Source organism: Rhincodon typus, unplaced genomic scaffold (genome assembly GCF_021869965.1).
Source record: "Rhincodon typus isolate 14 unplaced genomic scaffold, sRhiTyp1.1 hic_rhity00001814, whole genome shotgun sequence".
NCBI classification, from domain to species: Eukaryota; Metazoa; Chordata; class Chondrichthyes; order Orectolobiformes; family Rhincodontidae; genus Rhincodon; species Rhincodon typus.
In genome coordinates this window covers 6849-25000 of record NW_025967452.1, presented here as the reverse complement: position 1 = coordinate 25000, position 18152 = coordinate 6849, and the positions used below count along the sequence as shown (strand labels likewise).

At 41.0% G+C, this 18152-nt stretch overlaps 1 protein-coding gene across 1 annotated transcript; it reads right to left on the bottom strand.

Moving 5' to 3' along the window:
* Positions 1-105: 105 nt before the first annotated feature.
* On the bottom strand, positions 106-16072 carry LOC125481346 (cytoplasmic dynein 1 light intermediate chain 2-like; the record flags this gene model as incomplete). Its single annotated transcript, XM_048592795.1, has 6 exons — positions 106-257; positions 2399-2458; positions 4141-4252; positions 4594-4729; positions 6876-6969; positions 15906-16072. Coding segments are annotated over 6 exons (662 nt in total), but the record flags the coding sequence as incomplete, so codon positions are not given.
* Positions 16073-18152: the final 2080 nt, after the last annotated feature.

The window sequence follows — 18152 nt, the reverse complement described above, 5'->3', positions numbered from 1 at the left end:
ACACCCACCTGAACATGTAAGATAAGGCCTCGGTTTAAAGTGTCAGCTAAAAGATGGCACCTCCAACAGTACAGCACTGCCTCAGTACAGCACAGAGGCGAGAGTGCTACTAAGCGAGCAACATTTGAAATTCAAGAAGACGAATGTTGATAAGTATGGTGTGATCACACAATCTGATTATCTCCTAATGAAATAACCTCTGAAAACACACAGATCCCAGTGTCTCTCAGTTCGAGAAGGCTTCCCAACACTAGCTTCTACAAAACAGCAAACAAGATTTGGTCACCAAGAATTTATTTTCTAAATACACAGTTCAGACAGGAATTTCAAAGACAAGGAAAGAGGTCCCATGACTACGGCAGGGATCAGTACTGGGACCATAACTGTTCAAAATCTAAATTAATGATTCGGACACAATTTATTAATTCCAATTTTTAAGACAAAACTAGGTGGAAATAGAAGTTTGAGAAAATGCAAGGAGGTTTCAAGGGGACTTGAAAAGCTAAAATGAATAGACAAAAATGACATGTTTTAACACAGAAGCGTGAGGTTATCCACGTTAGTTGAAAAAAACAGGAAAGCAGAATGTTTCTTAAATGGCACCAATTAGAAAATTCTATTGTCCAAAGGGAGCTGGATGTTCTTGTTCACAAGTCATGAAACGTTAGCAAGCAGGTACAGCAAATAATTTAAAAAGAGGCTGGTCTTCAATGCAAGGAGCTTTGAATATAAAGATGTCTTGCTGCAGTTATATACAGCCTTGTTGTGTACAGTTTTGGTCTCCTTGTATAAGCAATTATATACATGCCACAAAGGTGGATATGGAGTAGGCAGGAAAGCGGAGTTGAGACCAGAATAAGATCAGCCATGACCATGCTGAAGGTGGACTGGGCTGAATTGACTACTCCCATTCCTAATTTCTATGTTCCTAAAGTGAGTGCAACTGAGATGCACCAGATTAATCTCTGGGATGGAGGGACTGTCCTATGAGAAGAGGCTGAGGAAATTGGACCAGTATTCTCTAGAGGTTTGAAGGAGGAAAGGTGATCACATAGAAACTTATAATTCCCTTACAAGGCGATGTAAATACGATGTTTCCCCTAATTGGTGAGTCTCGAGCCAAGGAACACAATGTCAGTATAAGGCAAAGGCCTTATAAATGAGACAACTTGGAATTTCTTCACGCAGGGTAGTGAAATCCTTGGAATTCTCTACCCAGTGGAAGCTGAGTCATTAAGGTTCTAGTCAGAAATTACTTTGAAATTGTAGGATTTGCAGGGAGGATCTTTTTCTCATGTTGACATTATTTTCAGAATGTGTGTGGCACTGGTAGCCCTAGTATTTATTACCCAATCCCTAGTATACCCCAATCTGTTAGTACCCTTTTTCAATGGTTCGATAAGAGTCAATTTTGGCAAGTTTGAAAGTCGAGTTCATGTTAGCTCTGATGACCAGGCCTGAGAGTCACCTCCTTATCATTTATAATCAGGCTGCTTTATATCAAACAACAGTCTCAAAACAATTCCTTTCTAGCACTGGGCTAGAGATCTGCTGCTGGGTCTGTGGAGACAGAAAACAGGACTGTAAATAGAGAAAATAAGGTCAGAGAAGCCTATAACACAAGGTATTTATAAAGCACCTTGAAGCAAAGTTCTCTAAGGTGTATCACAGGAGAATTATAAAGCAATGAATGACTGTACAGAAGGTGATATTGGAGCCAGTGACCAAGTCCTTAACCGAAGAGGCAGGCTTTCAGAGGCATTTTAAAAGGAGGAGATGGGGTACAGGGATGGAGAGGTTTAGGGAGGAAAGTTCAAGCCTAGGCAGTTGAAGACACGGTCACTAACAATAGTGTGATTTAGATGTGAAATGCACAAGGGGTCATAATTTCAGAAGTGCAAAGATCGGGGGTAGAAGAGCCAGGAAAGGGCTCAGGAATAAAAATTTTAAAACAGCCTTTGCTTAACCAGGAGTCAAAGTAGGTCAGAAAACACAAGGGGAATAAGGATAACAAATGAACAGAATTTGGTGCAAGATACTGGCTGCAGATTTTTGACCTCAAGTTAACAGTGTGCAGATCAGCCAGTTGTGCCTTTGAAACACTACAGATGCCAGTCAATCTTAATTTCAAAATGAAAACAGCTGCAGTGCTTTTAAAACTAAAAACATGATTAAAATACAGCTACTTTTTAAAAAAGGGTTAATAACAGTGATATCCAGGAAGTTAGAAGTCTGCAATTTCACCAGTTGAGGGCAACAAAGCCCACCTTTCCTAGATCAAAACCGAGAGCACTGGAAGAACATTCACAGCTCGCAAGATACAGCATGTTCTAAGGCAGGAGGAGGTGGAGTAGTAAAGAAGGGGCGACCCCAAACACACACAATGTCATAGCCTTACCTGTTGCTTCATGAGGAAAACTTGCTCATCCTCTGCAGCCACTTCTTTGTCATGGACAGGCTGGAAAAAGACAGACTCAGATGAAAATTAAAGTGTTGACAGCACAAAGAAAACAGCAACATGCGTCTTTTTTCCTTTAAGTGGTCAGCTCTTGCTGGGCCAGAGGATCAAATATGAGAAAAGGAAGTCAGCCTCTGGAGCCTGTTCCAGAACATTATCGCATGATGGCTGATTTATATCTTAACTTACTGCCTTGGTTCTGTAACTCTTGATAACCCTGTCAAATAAAGAAGGACGAGCAAACTCAGCCTTGAAATCTTCAATCAAACTTCAGTCCGAATAGCTTTTCTTTGAAAAGGGGTTGATAGAAGAGTTTCAGATTTTTATAAGGAACTGCTTCTTTACATCACCTCTGAACAGCCAAACTCTCATTTTAAGTTTCGTATTTAGGTCAGATTTCCCCCACCAAGTAGAGGAAATTACACCATTTCTCTTGATCTATCTGGTCAAATTCTTTAATCATCCTTAAGACTTCAATTAAATCACTCTTAAATCTACTACACTCAAAGAAACACAAGCTTTGTCTATGCAATCTGTCTCTGTAACTTAGTACTTGTAGTTGCTATCAATCTGGTGTACCTGCTCTACAACAGACCCTTCCTGCTGTAGTGTCCAGAACTGAACACACTACTCTAAATGAGGCCCCCAAAACTCACGCTAAGCTAATTTAGATGTCAGTAACTTCCTAAAAGGTCACTCTGTGTCTGAGCTCAATCCTCCAGGAATTAGAAGATTAATCTCCTGGACAGTGATTAGTGTAAGGAAAAAAGTTAGAGATCTTGGGAGGAGAAAAGTGCATTTTTCTTCCCCCATTTTCTTTAAACACTTTCAACTTTGTGATAAAAATATTAGAGGTGGTAAGGGAGAGAGAAAAGACAAAGAGAGAATTTTTCTAAAAGTCTCAATAACGACAGTGAGCTACTTAACAATGACATAAATCACAATTAAATTGATCCCGTTATGATTCCACATTCACTTAAATGCACCTTCCTGCACTGGTGACTGGACAATCATCAGAACATGCAATGCTCCTTTTTTAATGGGTACTAAAGTGAATTTTAGCGTGCTGTGACTTTGATTTGGTTCTAATCAAAGTGCATTGAGGTGGAATTTGATGAAACTGGTGGTGAATTAAAAGAAAGACAGTCAGCCATAAAATCATTCCCCGTGCCCCTACCCCAAAATGTTCCTCCCTAATTTGTTTCATTTAGAATGATTAATCCATCTATCAATTTTTTTCTCATTGCAATCCCTAGTTTAGTGCTTGGGCCACATTCTTCATATCTTTCCATGTATCATTTGCAAATTTCCAAGTGGTTATCTAACACTCTCCTTTAATAGCTGCAATTGACCCAATGTCAGTCACCATTTGTAACCATGTGCTCCATACTCTATTAGTATTCTATATATAATTAACTATAAACCCTTTTCCTCCCCTCACTCCCCCAACACGTTACAATCTAAGCTGGGACATGGGCGACTCTACAGCATCTCACCAACTGAACATTCTTCTGTAATGGGAGCCCAGCTAATTAGACTCAGTGGGCAGCTTGATTGAGAGTTGGCTGGTGGGCTTGGGGGTTTCTGATCACAAGCTGCTGCCTTCAGGAGCAGAAAACAATGAACCTTTATTCAAGCAATATAGCAAAGCGAACGCAGGTACAGCTTATTAACTACATTACCTTTTTGACTAGGGGTTTCCCGATTATATCCTCATAGGCATCATCTTGTTTGACCGTTGCAAAATTCTCATGTAAAATAGCAATTTTCTTATCTTTGTCCCATCCTGCAGGGCTGAAAAATACAAAACAAAGCAAAGGTGGAATACCATAGCTGATGCACTTAAAATCAATTGTTGCTCAAGGTAAATCAGAGAATGTGCAATTTTACAAGGACAGCAATATCAAACATCAATATATGGATACATCAAACAGCTCCATCACATTTCAGCAGAACCTCCGGTTCTCTGTTAATTAACACTAGAGATCTGCTAGCAATATAGAATGCTTATAAAGGAGTGGCTTCAAGACTGCAAGGTATACTTGCACGCAATCAATAAGAGACACATAGCAATTATATTCTTCCTGGTGTATTTGCATAATTCTGAAGTACATTAAGTCAGGTCAGATACTCACATAAAAACTGCATCTTTCTCCACCACTAAGGCAGGTGTGGTAAACTGGAAATCATACATTTTGTGGACAAGATATTTATACAAGAGATCAACATTCTTCTCTTCTTTTATTGATGTGTAAATCAAGGCAGCACCATCTGGAAGGCTGATTAAGGAAACTATTTAACTGGGAATTATGCTTGATCCAGTCATGGCAGGGAGAGGAGGAAATATCTTGCCCCAGTTTTGAAACAGGACGCTCAAAATAAATTAAAACTATTAGCCTCTTGTTCTTGATTTTACATTTGCAATTAAACTATTACCCCAAGGGACACTGGAAAAAAAAAACAAACTACTTAAAAATTTCAAGAACTTGAGTGCTTTAAAATGAAGTGCGGGGAGTAGCAACCAGTGTTATGACATTAATTATTTGAAGCAATACACGAGAATCACTGAATGGAATTAATCCGGAGTGTCCCATGCTCAGAATTAGTTTACAATGGCATGCCGTCGCTTCCAGTCACACTTAAACCAACAGATGCCATTCAATTCAATGCTGTACGCCTGTTTCAAACTAACATCTGTTATGTTTTCTGCCCTTCCCCCTCAGGAATTATTTTTAAAGTGGTTTCCTTCTCCATCCCACCTACACACCCCTCCTATCCCCAACTGTCTCGGATCCACAGGTGCAGGCTGCCAGCTGGTGTCTCTCCCACATCACCATTCATTAGTTCATCGACCATCAACCTTGGCCATCAGGGAGCTATTTAACAAGGAGGGCAATCAGGAACGAAAACGCTGTCTGGAATTTCCCCTTCCTAACCCGGTCCTCTCCACAAAGTCTTGGCTGAGGTCAGCTAACTCCACAGGCCTGGCCTTGTACCTGAATCAGCCAGTAGAATTGCCAGGATAAAGCAGGAAAGCTCTCCTCACAGATGTGAGACAGCACTGTACAATATCACAATTGGCATAAATGTTTTGCTTTCAGGTTGTCAAAATGCAATGAGTACCTTGTCACAAGTATGACTGCTGGGACCTTGAATGTTTACAATTTATATCAATACCTTAGATGAAGAGCATGGTTGTCAAATTTGCTATTGACAAGAAGATAGGAAGAGAAGTAAGTTGGGAAGAGGACACAAGTTGTTTATAAAAGATAACAGATTAAATAAACAGGCAAAGATCTGGAGTATATGGTGGGAAAACGTAAAACAGCCCATTTTGACTGGAAGAATAAATTATCCAAATGGTAAGAGACTGCAGAGCACTCAGACGCAGGAGGGATCTGAGCATAGCAATGCATGACACGGGGATCAGATATTCCCTCTTCAGAGCGAAACTAGAATACTCTAAAAATTAGGGGTGACCCATTGAAAGCAGAGACAGGGCGAATTTTCTTTCATAGAATCATAGAATCCCTACAGTGTGGAAACAGGCCCTTCGGCCCAACAAGTCCACACCGAACCTCAAAGCATCCCACCCAGACCCATCTCCCTATAACCCACCTAATCTACACCTCCCTGAACACTATGGGCAATTTAGCACGGCCAATCCACCTAACCTGCACATCTTTGGACTGTGGGGGGAAACCGGAGCACCCAGAGGAAACCCACGCAGACACAGGGAGAACGTGCAAACTCCACACAGACAGTCACCCGAGGCTGGAATCGAACCCGGGTCCCTGGCGCTGAGGCAGCAGTGCTAACCACTGTGCCTCCCTTTCACGGAGGCTCGAGTGTGATTGGTAGTCTTCCTGAAAAGTGGTGGAAACAGGGTCTTTGAATATTTTTAAGGCAGAAGTGGATAAATTTTTGTTAAGCAAGAGTTTATCAGGGTAGGTGAGAACATGGATTTGAAGTTACCCAACAGATCAGCCATAAACTTATTAAAAAGCAAAGCTGATTTGAGGGGCCAAATGGCCTACACCCGTTTCTTGTTAGTGTGGAATTGGTTTCTGGAATAATCAGTAAGCCAAAAGTGTGCAAAATTTCTTCCAGGCCTTGGAAAAAAGGAAGAGGGCAATAGCAAAAGAACAAGTCCACATTCATCTACAGTTTCTGGTATTCATAGGTTAGTGCCAACTCCATTACAGCAAAAGAAAAAGCTTCTACCCATTTCTGTAGCAAATATGGCACAGCAAGGACAGACAAGGAAAAATGAAACTAATTTCACATCTGCGCTTTCTCATTTGCATATCAAACAGGTGGTGTGAGAAGCTCACAAACACAGCCACCCGATATGGAGAAGAGTGGACTCAGCACACTTTACTATAGCAGCACTCATTTCTAATTTGCTGAAGGATACACTGTAAGCAGAATCTGCGAATGTGTGACTGAATGAAATCAAAGTGCTCATCTCTGTAATCGTGTTCCTTCTCTAGTACACTGACCGCATCACACTGCAAAGGGGAATAAAAAAAAAGGAGATGAATACATAATATAATTAAGTAGCACAAATGAACAACAGCAGAATCTAGCAAGCATAATATACAAGTACAGCCAATTTATACACCTTGGAACCCTAAAAACACTTTTCTGCTTCGATTACGGGGAGGAAGAGAGACAAGAGACAAGAAACAAGCATGTTGATAGACAAGACCAAAAGCCCCAAAATACAGACCTTGCAGTTCTTTCTCTAACGTAACTGGACTCAGAACTCATTTCATACAAGGCAGATACAGTATTTTATGGTCCGAGTTGTTGTTACAACTAAATAAGTCAGATTCCAGAATGATATCTGGTCTGAAATTAAGGAAGGTAGTCTTGATTTAACAATAAAACAAATAAAGCTATCTACATACAACAGTTTGAAAGATTTCAAAACACAGCAGCACAGAATCCCATGTATTTCCAAACACCATCATAATACCTACTGAAAAGTCCAAAGAAATTTTTTCTGTATCAAAACTGCAGGTTTGACTTAACTGCTTTTTCTCAGTTCCTACTCTGAGCTGTGACACCTTTTGCTTCGACCACTCACAACTGAGAGCTTAGACTTTCTCAGTCTTCTAATAATCTTCAAAATTCTAGCCAGGTAGTCTAGTCCTCACCAATTACATTCCCCAAGTGCTCTGGACAATCTCCTTTTTCCCCGAGAGAGACTACACTTGCCTCTGACCCTAGTCAGATCTCCTTCAAACTGCCCATAAGCCATTGAATAAAAACAACTTACATATCCTAGACTTTGCTAAGCCAATAGCTTGACTGTTTCTCTTGCTAGTTGTAAACCACTGCAGAATAAGTAAGTTTCCAGTGACACTCCAAGAGGCAGACAATGGTTTACAAAAATAGTTCCAGAAAGCTTCATTGGAGGCCTCACTGATATTGCCTAGCCTGGTGACAAAACGTCTGAACGAAAACAAGCCAGCTCGGCGAGCAAGTCAACAACCTCACCTACAACCCGAATTACAAATCTTTGCTAAAAGAAGTTCCAGAAAGACTGACCTAGGTAATTTTGAAACCCTTCTCAAAAATAGGCCAACACACACGCCACTATTTTAAAAACTCAAAGAAATGATTAATACATAAATATTTCACCTTTCTCCATTAATTGGTTATATTAAAACAAAGAAAGAGATTAAAGATACCTTCTAAACTCTAAATTTTAGTTCTTACACATGCTTGGCATATCAACATCACGGCATTTAATGTCCATCCCTATTCACTCCAAGATGGTGGTCTGGGGCTCTCCTTGAACCACTGGTAGCTGGTTTGATACAATGGAGTGCGTTGATAAGCTCTATTAGAAGATCATTAACAACTGACCATGCTGGTATGAAATAAGAATTCTATATGGGGTCCATATTGGTTAAATGTGGAGGCTTTATTTGCTAAAAGTACATCGATGAACTCGATAGATTTTTTTTAAAAAACAGTCAACAGCTGATCAATTTACTCATGCTAGCATTTTAAAACATAAATTCCACTTTTTGTGGAACTAAATTAAGAATGTTCAAATGCCATAACTAGTTCTGAACTATTATTTCAAGATTTAGATTACTTGTCTAGCAACCACGACTGCCATATGTCATGAATTGATGCACCAGCAAGTCTTCAGGAGAATGAGGATAAAAAACAACTTAGCAAGTTTCTTTATTTGGGTATTTAAAAAATATGGTGAAAATAAAATCTAAGGCAGTATCAAGAACTTTCTGGTCATCAGTATATCTCGGCTAATATCTAAAAGACAAGACACCCAAAGAACGGCAGTGCTTAAACAAACAGCATTGCTAAAGGCACAGATGATGATCTCACAAAAACACGAGCTGCAGCACTGGCTCACTGAAATGAGGGACAGATGTCAGCAAATTTACATCTCTGGAATTTATTTTATTAAGTCAACTAAAGGAGTTTTGAACCATGAAGGGATTTGAATTTGTTGACTATTATCTGCTCAAGATTTCAGAAAAATATGAGTAGCAACCACCACTACTATACTACCTTATTGAGTGCAGATCTGTACACAGCAAATTATGTCCCACTAACTTCATTGTGCTTTCTGATTAATTAATGGAGGTGGTGAATGAAGGCTGTGCAACTGATATTGTTTATATGAACTTTCACAAACACTTGTGGACAATGCAACACATAATAGCCCTGTTAGCAAAGTGGACAGCATGGAATTAAAGGGCTGGTGGCAGTGAAGGATACAAACTAACAAAGGCAGAAACCAGGAGACAGTGGTAAATGGCTGATTTTCAGACTAGTTCAAGTAACGCCAAGTGTTCTCCAAGGGCTATTACGAGGACAAATAATAAAGGTGTGATATATATATTATTGACCTGACTTAGGTATACTGAGCATCATTTCAAAGTTTGCAGGAAACTCAAAGCTCAAATCCAACAGATTATGAGGAGGGCAGAACAGACTTCAGGAATACTTCAAGGCAGAAACAGACTGACACACACAAGATGAAATTTAACACAATGTGAAGTGATAAGCTTTTGCTAGGTAAATAAAGAACTTCTATATAAAGCAATGGAATGGAAAGGAAATGCAGGAACAAGGGTTGGGGGAGGGGGTGCGTCTTTGTGATTCTCAAAGAAAGCTGATTCCCATTTGCACTGCCTTTCATGAAAGAACCAGCATCAAATCCTCCAGTAAGAGAAATCAAAAGTCATGAGAGGTTTTTTTTTTATTAATGAGGTTTGAAGGGCAAGGTAAGGGAGATAACAATGAGCTTTGGCACAAACCCCCATGCATGAAGGGACTGTCTTTGTGGAGATAGCTCTCACAGCTGACAGAGCTGTTTATTATCTGGTTTGAAACGTCCATCTCTCTCCACACTTTGCTTTTGGAAACAAATCTGGACATGTGGTCTGAACGGGAATCAGTCCCTGGAAGGTAGCGACAATCTGGAACTTTCTCCTACCACAAGTGGCTGAAGCATTTGCCCAAAGGCATCGAACAGTAAACTGGTCAAGTACATGAAGGACCAAAACAGGAAGCAATGCAGAGGGTGTTAAAATCAACTGGAGCAGGAACAGGTTTTACGGACCATATTTTGTTATGCGGTGTAGCCATTTCAGTGTTGCAATTTTCAATATAATGTGTCATTATGCCTCCGATCCTGATTGGGGTTAAAGTAACAAATCCAGTGTAAAGATTGCAGAGAGGACAGTTTAACTCAACTTGCTCAAAATATCGAGTTCAATACTGTTAGGGCCTAAACTCTCCCATGTGCTAGCTCCCTACCCTACACACTGGGCCTCGTAATAGCCTGCCATTACACACTACATATTGTTAGTCACTAACAGTCCCCATTAACAACTATTCACCCTCCCAGCCAGGTTGTTATCAAATCCTTTGTCTAACCAACTGCTCTTCTCTCTTTGGGCTCTATCCTATCGTTAACTCTCTACCCCATCCCTCTTGCTATTTTCTGCTTATAAACCGACATTTTCCCGGCTACCATCAGTTCTGAGTAAGGGTCACCGGACCCGAAGCGTTAACTCTGTTTTCTCCTTCACAGATACTGCCAGACCTGCTGAGCTTTTCCAGCAACTTTTGGTTTTGTTCCTGATTTACAGCATCCACGGTTTTTTTTGGTTTTTCTTTTGCTCAAAGTGAGTTGTTTACAAAGGGAAAATGGTACCAAATATTCAGAACATAGCAATAGCACTGACTGCACTACAAAATGAAAACTTTAATCAATTTCAACCCAGGGAGTAGGGATGTTACAGCCAGGAACTCTGATCAGGAAAGAGGGGGGCCGAGAGGGGGCGAGGTTGGTTTGGGATAATCAATGTGAGTAACGGTGGGGCATGGCATCTGAACTAGTCAATTACCCAGTATTTAGGCTAAGACTTTTTGGTCTAACGTTTCCTGGGTCACCATCCAGTAATCAAGTCTCTAACTCAGAGCTGGAGTCTTTTGCATAGGGTCCCTAGGAGCAGGGAATTCATAATCAGAAGCTCAAACTTTACAGACAATTTCCAGAATCAGCATATCAAGAGTTTTGAAGGGTGGCGTTGCACAACTTGCAGTGTGCACCCAGTCTCTTACTCTCGAGGGATGGGAAAATCCAGTCTAAATGTTGCTGATTCGTGGACCTAATTTAGGTCAATGAACAATGGGTGAATGAAACCTTGTTTAAGTAAGGGCATAGACAGAAGAGTTTTAGGAAATCTGAAGATCAAGGGAAGCTAGCCAGTAGTGCATCAAAATAGTAAAACTTTGAAATATCAGCATGGATAAATATTTTGACAGCAAGTAAGATGAGGGTGGATGAAATGGGACTGAATTACCAAATTGGAAATAATCTTTGTGATGGTGCAGAGATGTGGCCCGGGGCACATTTCATAATCAAATATGACATCAAGGTTCTAAGTAGTGGTTCAGCATCAGAGAGCAGGCAGGAAAAGGGACGGAATTGGTAGTTTATCGCAGATGGCTTCAGTCACCCACTATCTCCGTTATTTCCCATAACTGACAAACAAATGCACAGAGTGCAAGAGTTAGTGTGGGCAGGTTTCAGTGTTTCCAAACAATGAAGATATTGAGATGGAAATAGCAAAGTGAACAGTCAATGAAGAGACCATGTCATCATTTAAACACAGATTACCTAAATTGAAAGAAAGAGAATAAAAGGGATTTGGAAATGGAGCATTAACTGGGATTAGGATTAGTGCACATGGAGGACAAGCACAAGCTTGGACAGACTCCCTCTTGCGCTCTCTTCAAAGCAGCATTCTAATGCAGTAATAAGAGGAGCAGGAAACCTGACGTTTCGGGTCGGGACCCTACTTTAGGAAGTTTTCTGAAGAAGGGTCCTGACCCGAAACATCAGCTTTCCTGCTCCTCTGACGCTGACTGGCCTGCTGTGTTCCTCCAGCTCCATACAGTGTTATCTCTCTAACTCCAGCACTGGCAGTTCTTACCATCTCTTTTAATGCAGTAGTTGATCTTTGCCAGAAGGTGTCACCATTAGACTGAGTGTTCAGAATACAGCAATAGCATGGATTGGTCTGTGTCTGCACATACACCCTGTGACTAATCATAGGCCCTGGCATTGATTAATAGCTGAAGATTCCAGGCTCATTTTGTAATCAGATTTCTGCTGCAGTGGCATGTAGGCCACTATGACAAGCGTGCACCCCAGAGTTAAGGGCAGGAAGCTCATTTGGAGGTTGGGAAATCAGCCAACATTCGGACTTCTGATCACGGTTTCAGGAGCAGCTGCTGGAAAATGCTGCTGATTAGCAGGTGGAGACAAGTTATATTTCAAAAGCCAGTTGGTGAAGGATATAGCTGGAGCCAATCTTTCTACATTTACATTATCAGCTATTTATTGTGCACACCACAAATATATCCCTCCTAAAAGTTTGTGCTTTTGGTGGCATAACTGAATCACCAAATCATATCCTACATACAATTTAGCATAATTAACATACAATTAACTCTACCATCCAGACTTGCATTCTCCGGCTCTCCTTGGTCCATATATGAAGAATTGATAAAATGTAGCAGTAAGACTGCAGTACGTGAGAAAATAAACTTCACATGTTCATCATTGAAGTTTAAGAGTCTGAAAATCTTATGTTAAGCCAAATGGACAATAAAAAGGGTTAACACAGGGAATAGATGCCGGCTAATAAAACTCTGGAAAATCGGGGTGCAAGAGATACGTCAACTCAGGAAACAGTATCAGGACTAGCCTCCCTCAAGCACCATGCAATCAAATTGCTCAACATCCTGGGGGTACTATTGACCAGAAACTAAACTGGACTCACCACATAAACATAGTGGCTATGAGTGCAGGTCAAAAGCGTAGGAATATTTTGGTGAGGAATTCACCTTATGACTCCTCCTCCTGCATCTACAAGGCACAAGACAGGAGTGTGATGAAATACTCACTCCCCACTTGCCTGGATGGGTGCAGCTCTTGTGACATACAAGAAGCTTGACACCGTCCAGAACAAAGCAACCCATTTGATTGGCACTACATCCACAAGCATTCATTCCCTCCACCACTGATGCTCAACAGCAGCAGCTTGTCACATCTACAAGATGCACTGCAAAAAGTCAAAGATCCTTAGACAGGACTTTCCAAGCCCACAAACTCTTCCATCGAGAAGGACAAGCGCAGCAGATACATGGGACACCACCACCTGCAAGCACCCTCTAAGCCACTCATTTGGAAATATTATCGCTGTTCCTTCATTGTCACTGGGTCAAAATCCTGGAATTCCCTCCCTGAGGACATTGTGTGTTTACCTATAGCATGTGGATTGCAATGGTTCAAGAATGGAGCTCACCACTACCTTCCCAAGAGCAGCTAGGGATAGGCAATTAATGCTGGCCCAGACAGTGTCACCACATCCAACGAGTGAATAAAGAACAGCTTATAATAATGTGAGTATATAATGTTTAAATCTGCACATATACATTTATGGTGAAACAATGACAGGAAAAGTATCTCTGGTCCATCCAGACCTGTTGAATGCAGAACTACATATACAATAAGTTTATGAAATGTATGCTTTTTACTCTTATTGGCTTCTCAAAGTACAAGAAATACTAAAGTTGAACAGGGGAAAAAAAAATCCTCCATGATGTTCCTTTAAAAATTAACTCCAAGGAACGTGCCTGCTTGGTTGAAATGACATGTAGACTGTGACTCAGCTATAAACCCACGCCAGCAATTTTAAATATAGCAGAGCTTTAGGAGATCCAGCAATGTTAGTAATTGAATCAAGTTGTTCTTGTGACACAGCTAGCAACAGCAATGCTGGATGGAATATCTTGAAGCATCAGCAGACTCCAACCAAATTACTTATTCAAACTTATTGCTAATCACTAGCTACTCTTGCTCTCACTGTAATTTTTCCCATTATTGAAATACAAGGCTGGGCATCACACTGAGCTATTGTCAGGTATGTTTTGGGATTGGGATCGTGCAGAGTTAGCTGACCACACTTGAAGCGGCTGTGCAATTACGATGTTCCAGGTTAGGAATAATAAGAACTGAAGTAGTTCAGTGTTTTCTCTCCAAATCACCCTGTAACATGTCTTTACACAGCAAGCTGCATTACCATTGCACCCCGGCGTCCATCACCCCCCCACTCCAAATCCCAAAAAAACCCACTTTAGGTTGGCAGCAAGTGAAAAAAGAATCTGGGAGGCATGAACGGGTATACTGATATTTAATTGTCATTACTGCCAACTTTTAAGTTAGCAAGGATGATGGGTGAGGACACACCGTTAACCAATACTTTTCCAGTTTTTGAATTTGGGTGTTGCTGGTTGGACCAGCATTAATTGCTCCTCCCTCAGTGCCCTGGAAAAGGTGGTGGTGGTGAGATGCTTTCTTGAACTGCTGCAATCCTTGGAGTGTAGTGTAATTAGGAAGGGGTTACAGGAATTGAACTCAAGAACAGGGAAGGAACAGGATGTAGTTCCAAGTCAGGATAATGGGGGGCTTGGAAGGAAATGTGCAGGTGGTCATGTTCTCGTGCACCTGCTGCCATTGTCCATCCAGGTGGTAGAAGTCATAGATCTGAAAGGTGCTGGCAAAAGGAGCCATGATGAATTGCTGCAGTGCATCTTGTAGATGGAACACACTGTTCCTACAGTATTGCTGGTGGTGAACAAAATGAGTGCTGAAAGTGGTGGACAGGTGTTGATGATGCGAGTACTTTAACCTGGATAGCGTTGAGCTTCTTTAGTGTTACTGCAGCTGCACTGGGGCTCGGTTCACTCAGGCTTGACAGTTTGTTTATGATGTAGAATGTCTCTAAAAGCATCAGTTTAATTCCTGCACCAGCTGGGGTCACTATGAAGGCCCCCACCTTCTCCACCTGCCCCTCACCCAAGGCATGACAACTCTCAGGTTAAATTAACTGCCAGATATTTCTCTCTCTGGGGCTATGGCGCCTTTCACTTTTTCACTCATCCAGTGCAGTAGATATTATTCCATTACACTCCTGACTTGCACCTTGTGAATAGTCGTCAGGCAATGGGGTGTCAGGTGGTGAGCGACTCACTCCAAGTTTCCTGGCCTCTGAACTGCTCTTTGTAGCCAGTATTTACATAATGGTTCAATCCACACACATTGCCAAAATCAATCAAATGCAGTTCCACACATTCATTTGCCCTTTTACATCTTTCCCATACATGGTAACAAGCAACACATTTCCTTTTTTTAAATCTTTCATGAGGATATGGCTTCACACTGCCATCCACAGTTGACTGAAGGTAGTGGTAGCAGGCCTTCTTGAACTAGTGCAGTCCTCATGGTGAGCATACCCCTATGATGTTGTTAGGTCAGAATTTCTTGGATTACAGAATAGCAACAGTGAACATCAATACAGAGAACTGCAATAATATGCACCTTGAGAGAGAATGGGAGCAGTGGTGACATTCCAAATATGTGCACCCATTTGACAGCAATGTTCTTGCTTATCCCCCGACTGCATGTCATCTGGGAGATTCACCATCCTCTTGAAGACAGAATGGGCAATGGCAGTCAGCCAGAATAACCATTCTTTATGTGAGAGCCAAATCTGGGAGTTAAAGCAAGACCTGGCACAACCCCTCTGTTAGCAAATACACACACTTAGTATTTCTTTAAGGCACTGAGCCCACTGCTGGCTCAAAGGTCAATAAACAAGAATAAACTAGGGACTTACTTTGTCATAAGTATGAGTACAAGCCACACTTTTGTACAAAATCAAAAAGTACCCTTGCATAAAAAATAATTGTATTTGAGCAGCAGAACAACACTCCAGCTGCTACAAGAAAACCTTAAATAAGCTCCAACGCAACTCAGTTTATAAACAACAGGACATTGAGATTCGTTTTTGCAATGTTGAGCCTGTTGGAATAACAATCCTACCTTTGTGCAGACAACCAGTACCGGAATGCCCAGATTGTGCGTCAGTACATTCTCACCCAGCGGCAAAACCACCTCCTCATCTTCCTGACCAGACACTGGAGCTCTCCTCTGCGGGGAGCCATGAGATCCTTCCTCAGGCTCCACATACTCCTGGAATTCCTTCACCACTAGAGCCAAAATGACACAAGAGGCACAAAGTTAGGAGCAAGAAAATGATATTTGGATCATTAATTCCTCAGTCCATTTCAAATCAGTTGCCAGCTTTCTCTTATCTCCTTCCAATCCAGGATGTCATTTCCCTCTTCTCTTCTCCTTCATGATTCAAAAAAGATGCACCTCAACAATCATACAAGCTGTTCCTTTGTGGTGTATGGCTTTCTTTGAAGCAATGTCACTCACTTGCCAGTGGGCTATTCCATATTTTCACTGTCCAGAAAGGAAAAGGCTATCCTTTCTAATCTTTCGTTAAGGTTATGAAATTTCTAATATCGTCTGAGGTTACGTACTTGCTACTTGAGCCATCTAAAAAATCCACAGCCTCCAGCAAGTTTACTGGTTGAGATGTGAAATCTAGCTACAATGTAAGAAGCTAGTCGCAGACCACTGAATTTTTTTTTTAAAAAGAGGAATTCTTGATTTTTCAGTTTTCACAGATGTCATGTTTTGGATACACCCAGAGCACAAAGCACTCAATCGTGACTAACTTAACCATAGATATGACTTGACAACCAATAAATATTCCAGTCATTTCCTGAATCATAGATCATTTATTTTCTCTCCAGGGAAGTTGGTTAACTACAACAATGCTCATACTACCTGCACCAAACTTAAACTTATTCTTCCACTGCCTTCATACAAGTCAGTTTGTAATCAAGTTGATTACACTCTCTTTCCTCTAAGTTAGAGGTTTCTGGGTTAAAGTTTCACCCCAGATTTAAGCAAATAATTCAGACTGACAAATGCAACACAATAATTGTCATGAGTCAAAATATGTATTTATTTGAGAGCTGTTCTTGAAATTTTCTCACAGGCTACCTTTTGATTTTTAGGAGCTCTTTTTTATTCTCACCAACTCATTTATTAGAAGGTGCAGTCATGCAGTAGAAATATCTTCTTTATTTGAGTTGACACTTGGGATATTGAGATTCACACAAAAGTAGCATTAGAATAATTTATCAATATGCTCAATCATTATTAATCCTCCATCAATACTAAGACACAACTCAAGGCAGACGCTAATTTTATAGACACTATAGTATTTAAATTGGCAAAAGACAAAAAGGCATAAATCAGCAAACGTATACAAAAAAAAGTCAATACCATTAACACCTTCTGGATTGCTGACAGCTAATCAGTTACCATTGCATACACAAACTTGAAGATTTTAACAAGGAATTTTCACTGTATCATGGACATCAGATAAGCCTAACAACTGACTGTATTCGTTATTACATCCATTGCACTTTGCTCCATATGGCAGCTCCTGACTGGTTGCAGTCTTAAACTAGAGATTTCAAGCAATTCATTATCTCAGTTCGCTGAGTATTTCTTTGTTGACAGGTTTAAAATTCATCTCTTCCCCTTACAACCTTCTTTCTCTTCCCTCCCCTCATCCCATTCTTGCAGTTTCCTCTCTCCTTTGCCACCTCCTGCTTCCTTCGTCCCCCATTTCCACTGGAGGTTCTCTTTTCTGTCTCTCTCACCCGTGTCAAGTGTGGTCAATGGGGCTGAAGTGTAAACAGTCAAGCTGAGGCCTCATGGTGCAGTGGTAATGTCCCTACCCCTGAGCCAGGAGGCCCATGTTCAAGTCCCACCTGCTTAAGACGTGCATCATAACATCTCTGAACACCTTGATTTAAAAAGGTACCAAAAGGAGGAACAGCTATGTGGGGGCTTTTGCTTTGTGGTGGTACTATCCCTACCTCTGAACCAGGCCTATGTTCAGGTCCCACTAGATCCAGAGGTGCGTCATACCATCTCTGAACAGGTTTATTAGACAAAAGTATAAACAGTCAAGCTCAGGGGTTCTTGTAGTGCAGTGGTAGCAACCCCACCTCTGAAAATATCTAAATGGTCAAGCTTTAACAAAATCGCAGACACAATGTCTTATGAACATAAAGATGGAAAGCCTGATGTTTAACTTAAGGCTTTTGTAGCACCATGCTAGTGTCCCTACCTCTGATGTACCTATGGCTCCAGGGAAAGACTAATGTAATTATTCAATGAGGTCAGCCAGATGGATCTCAG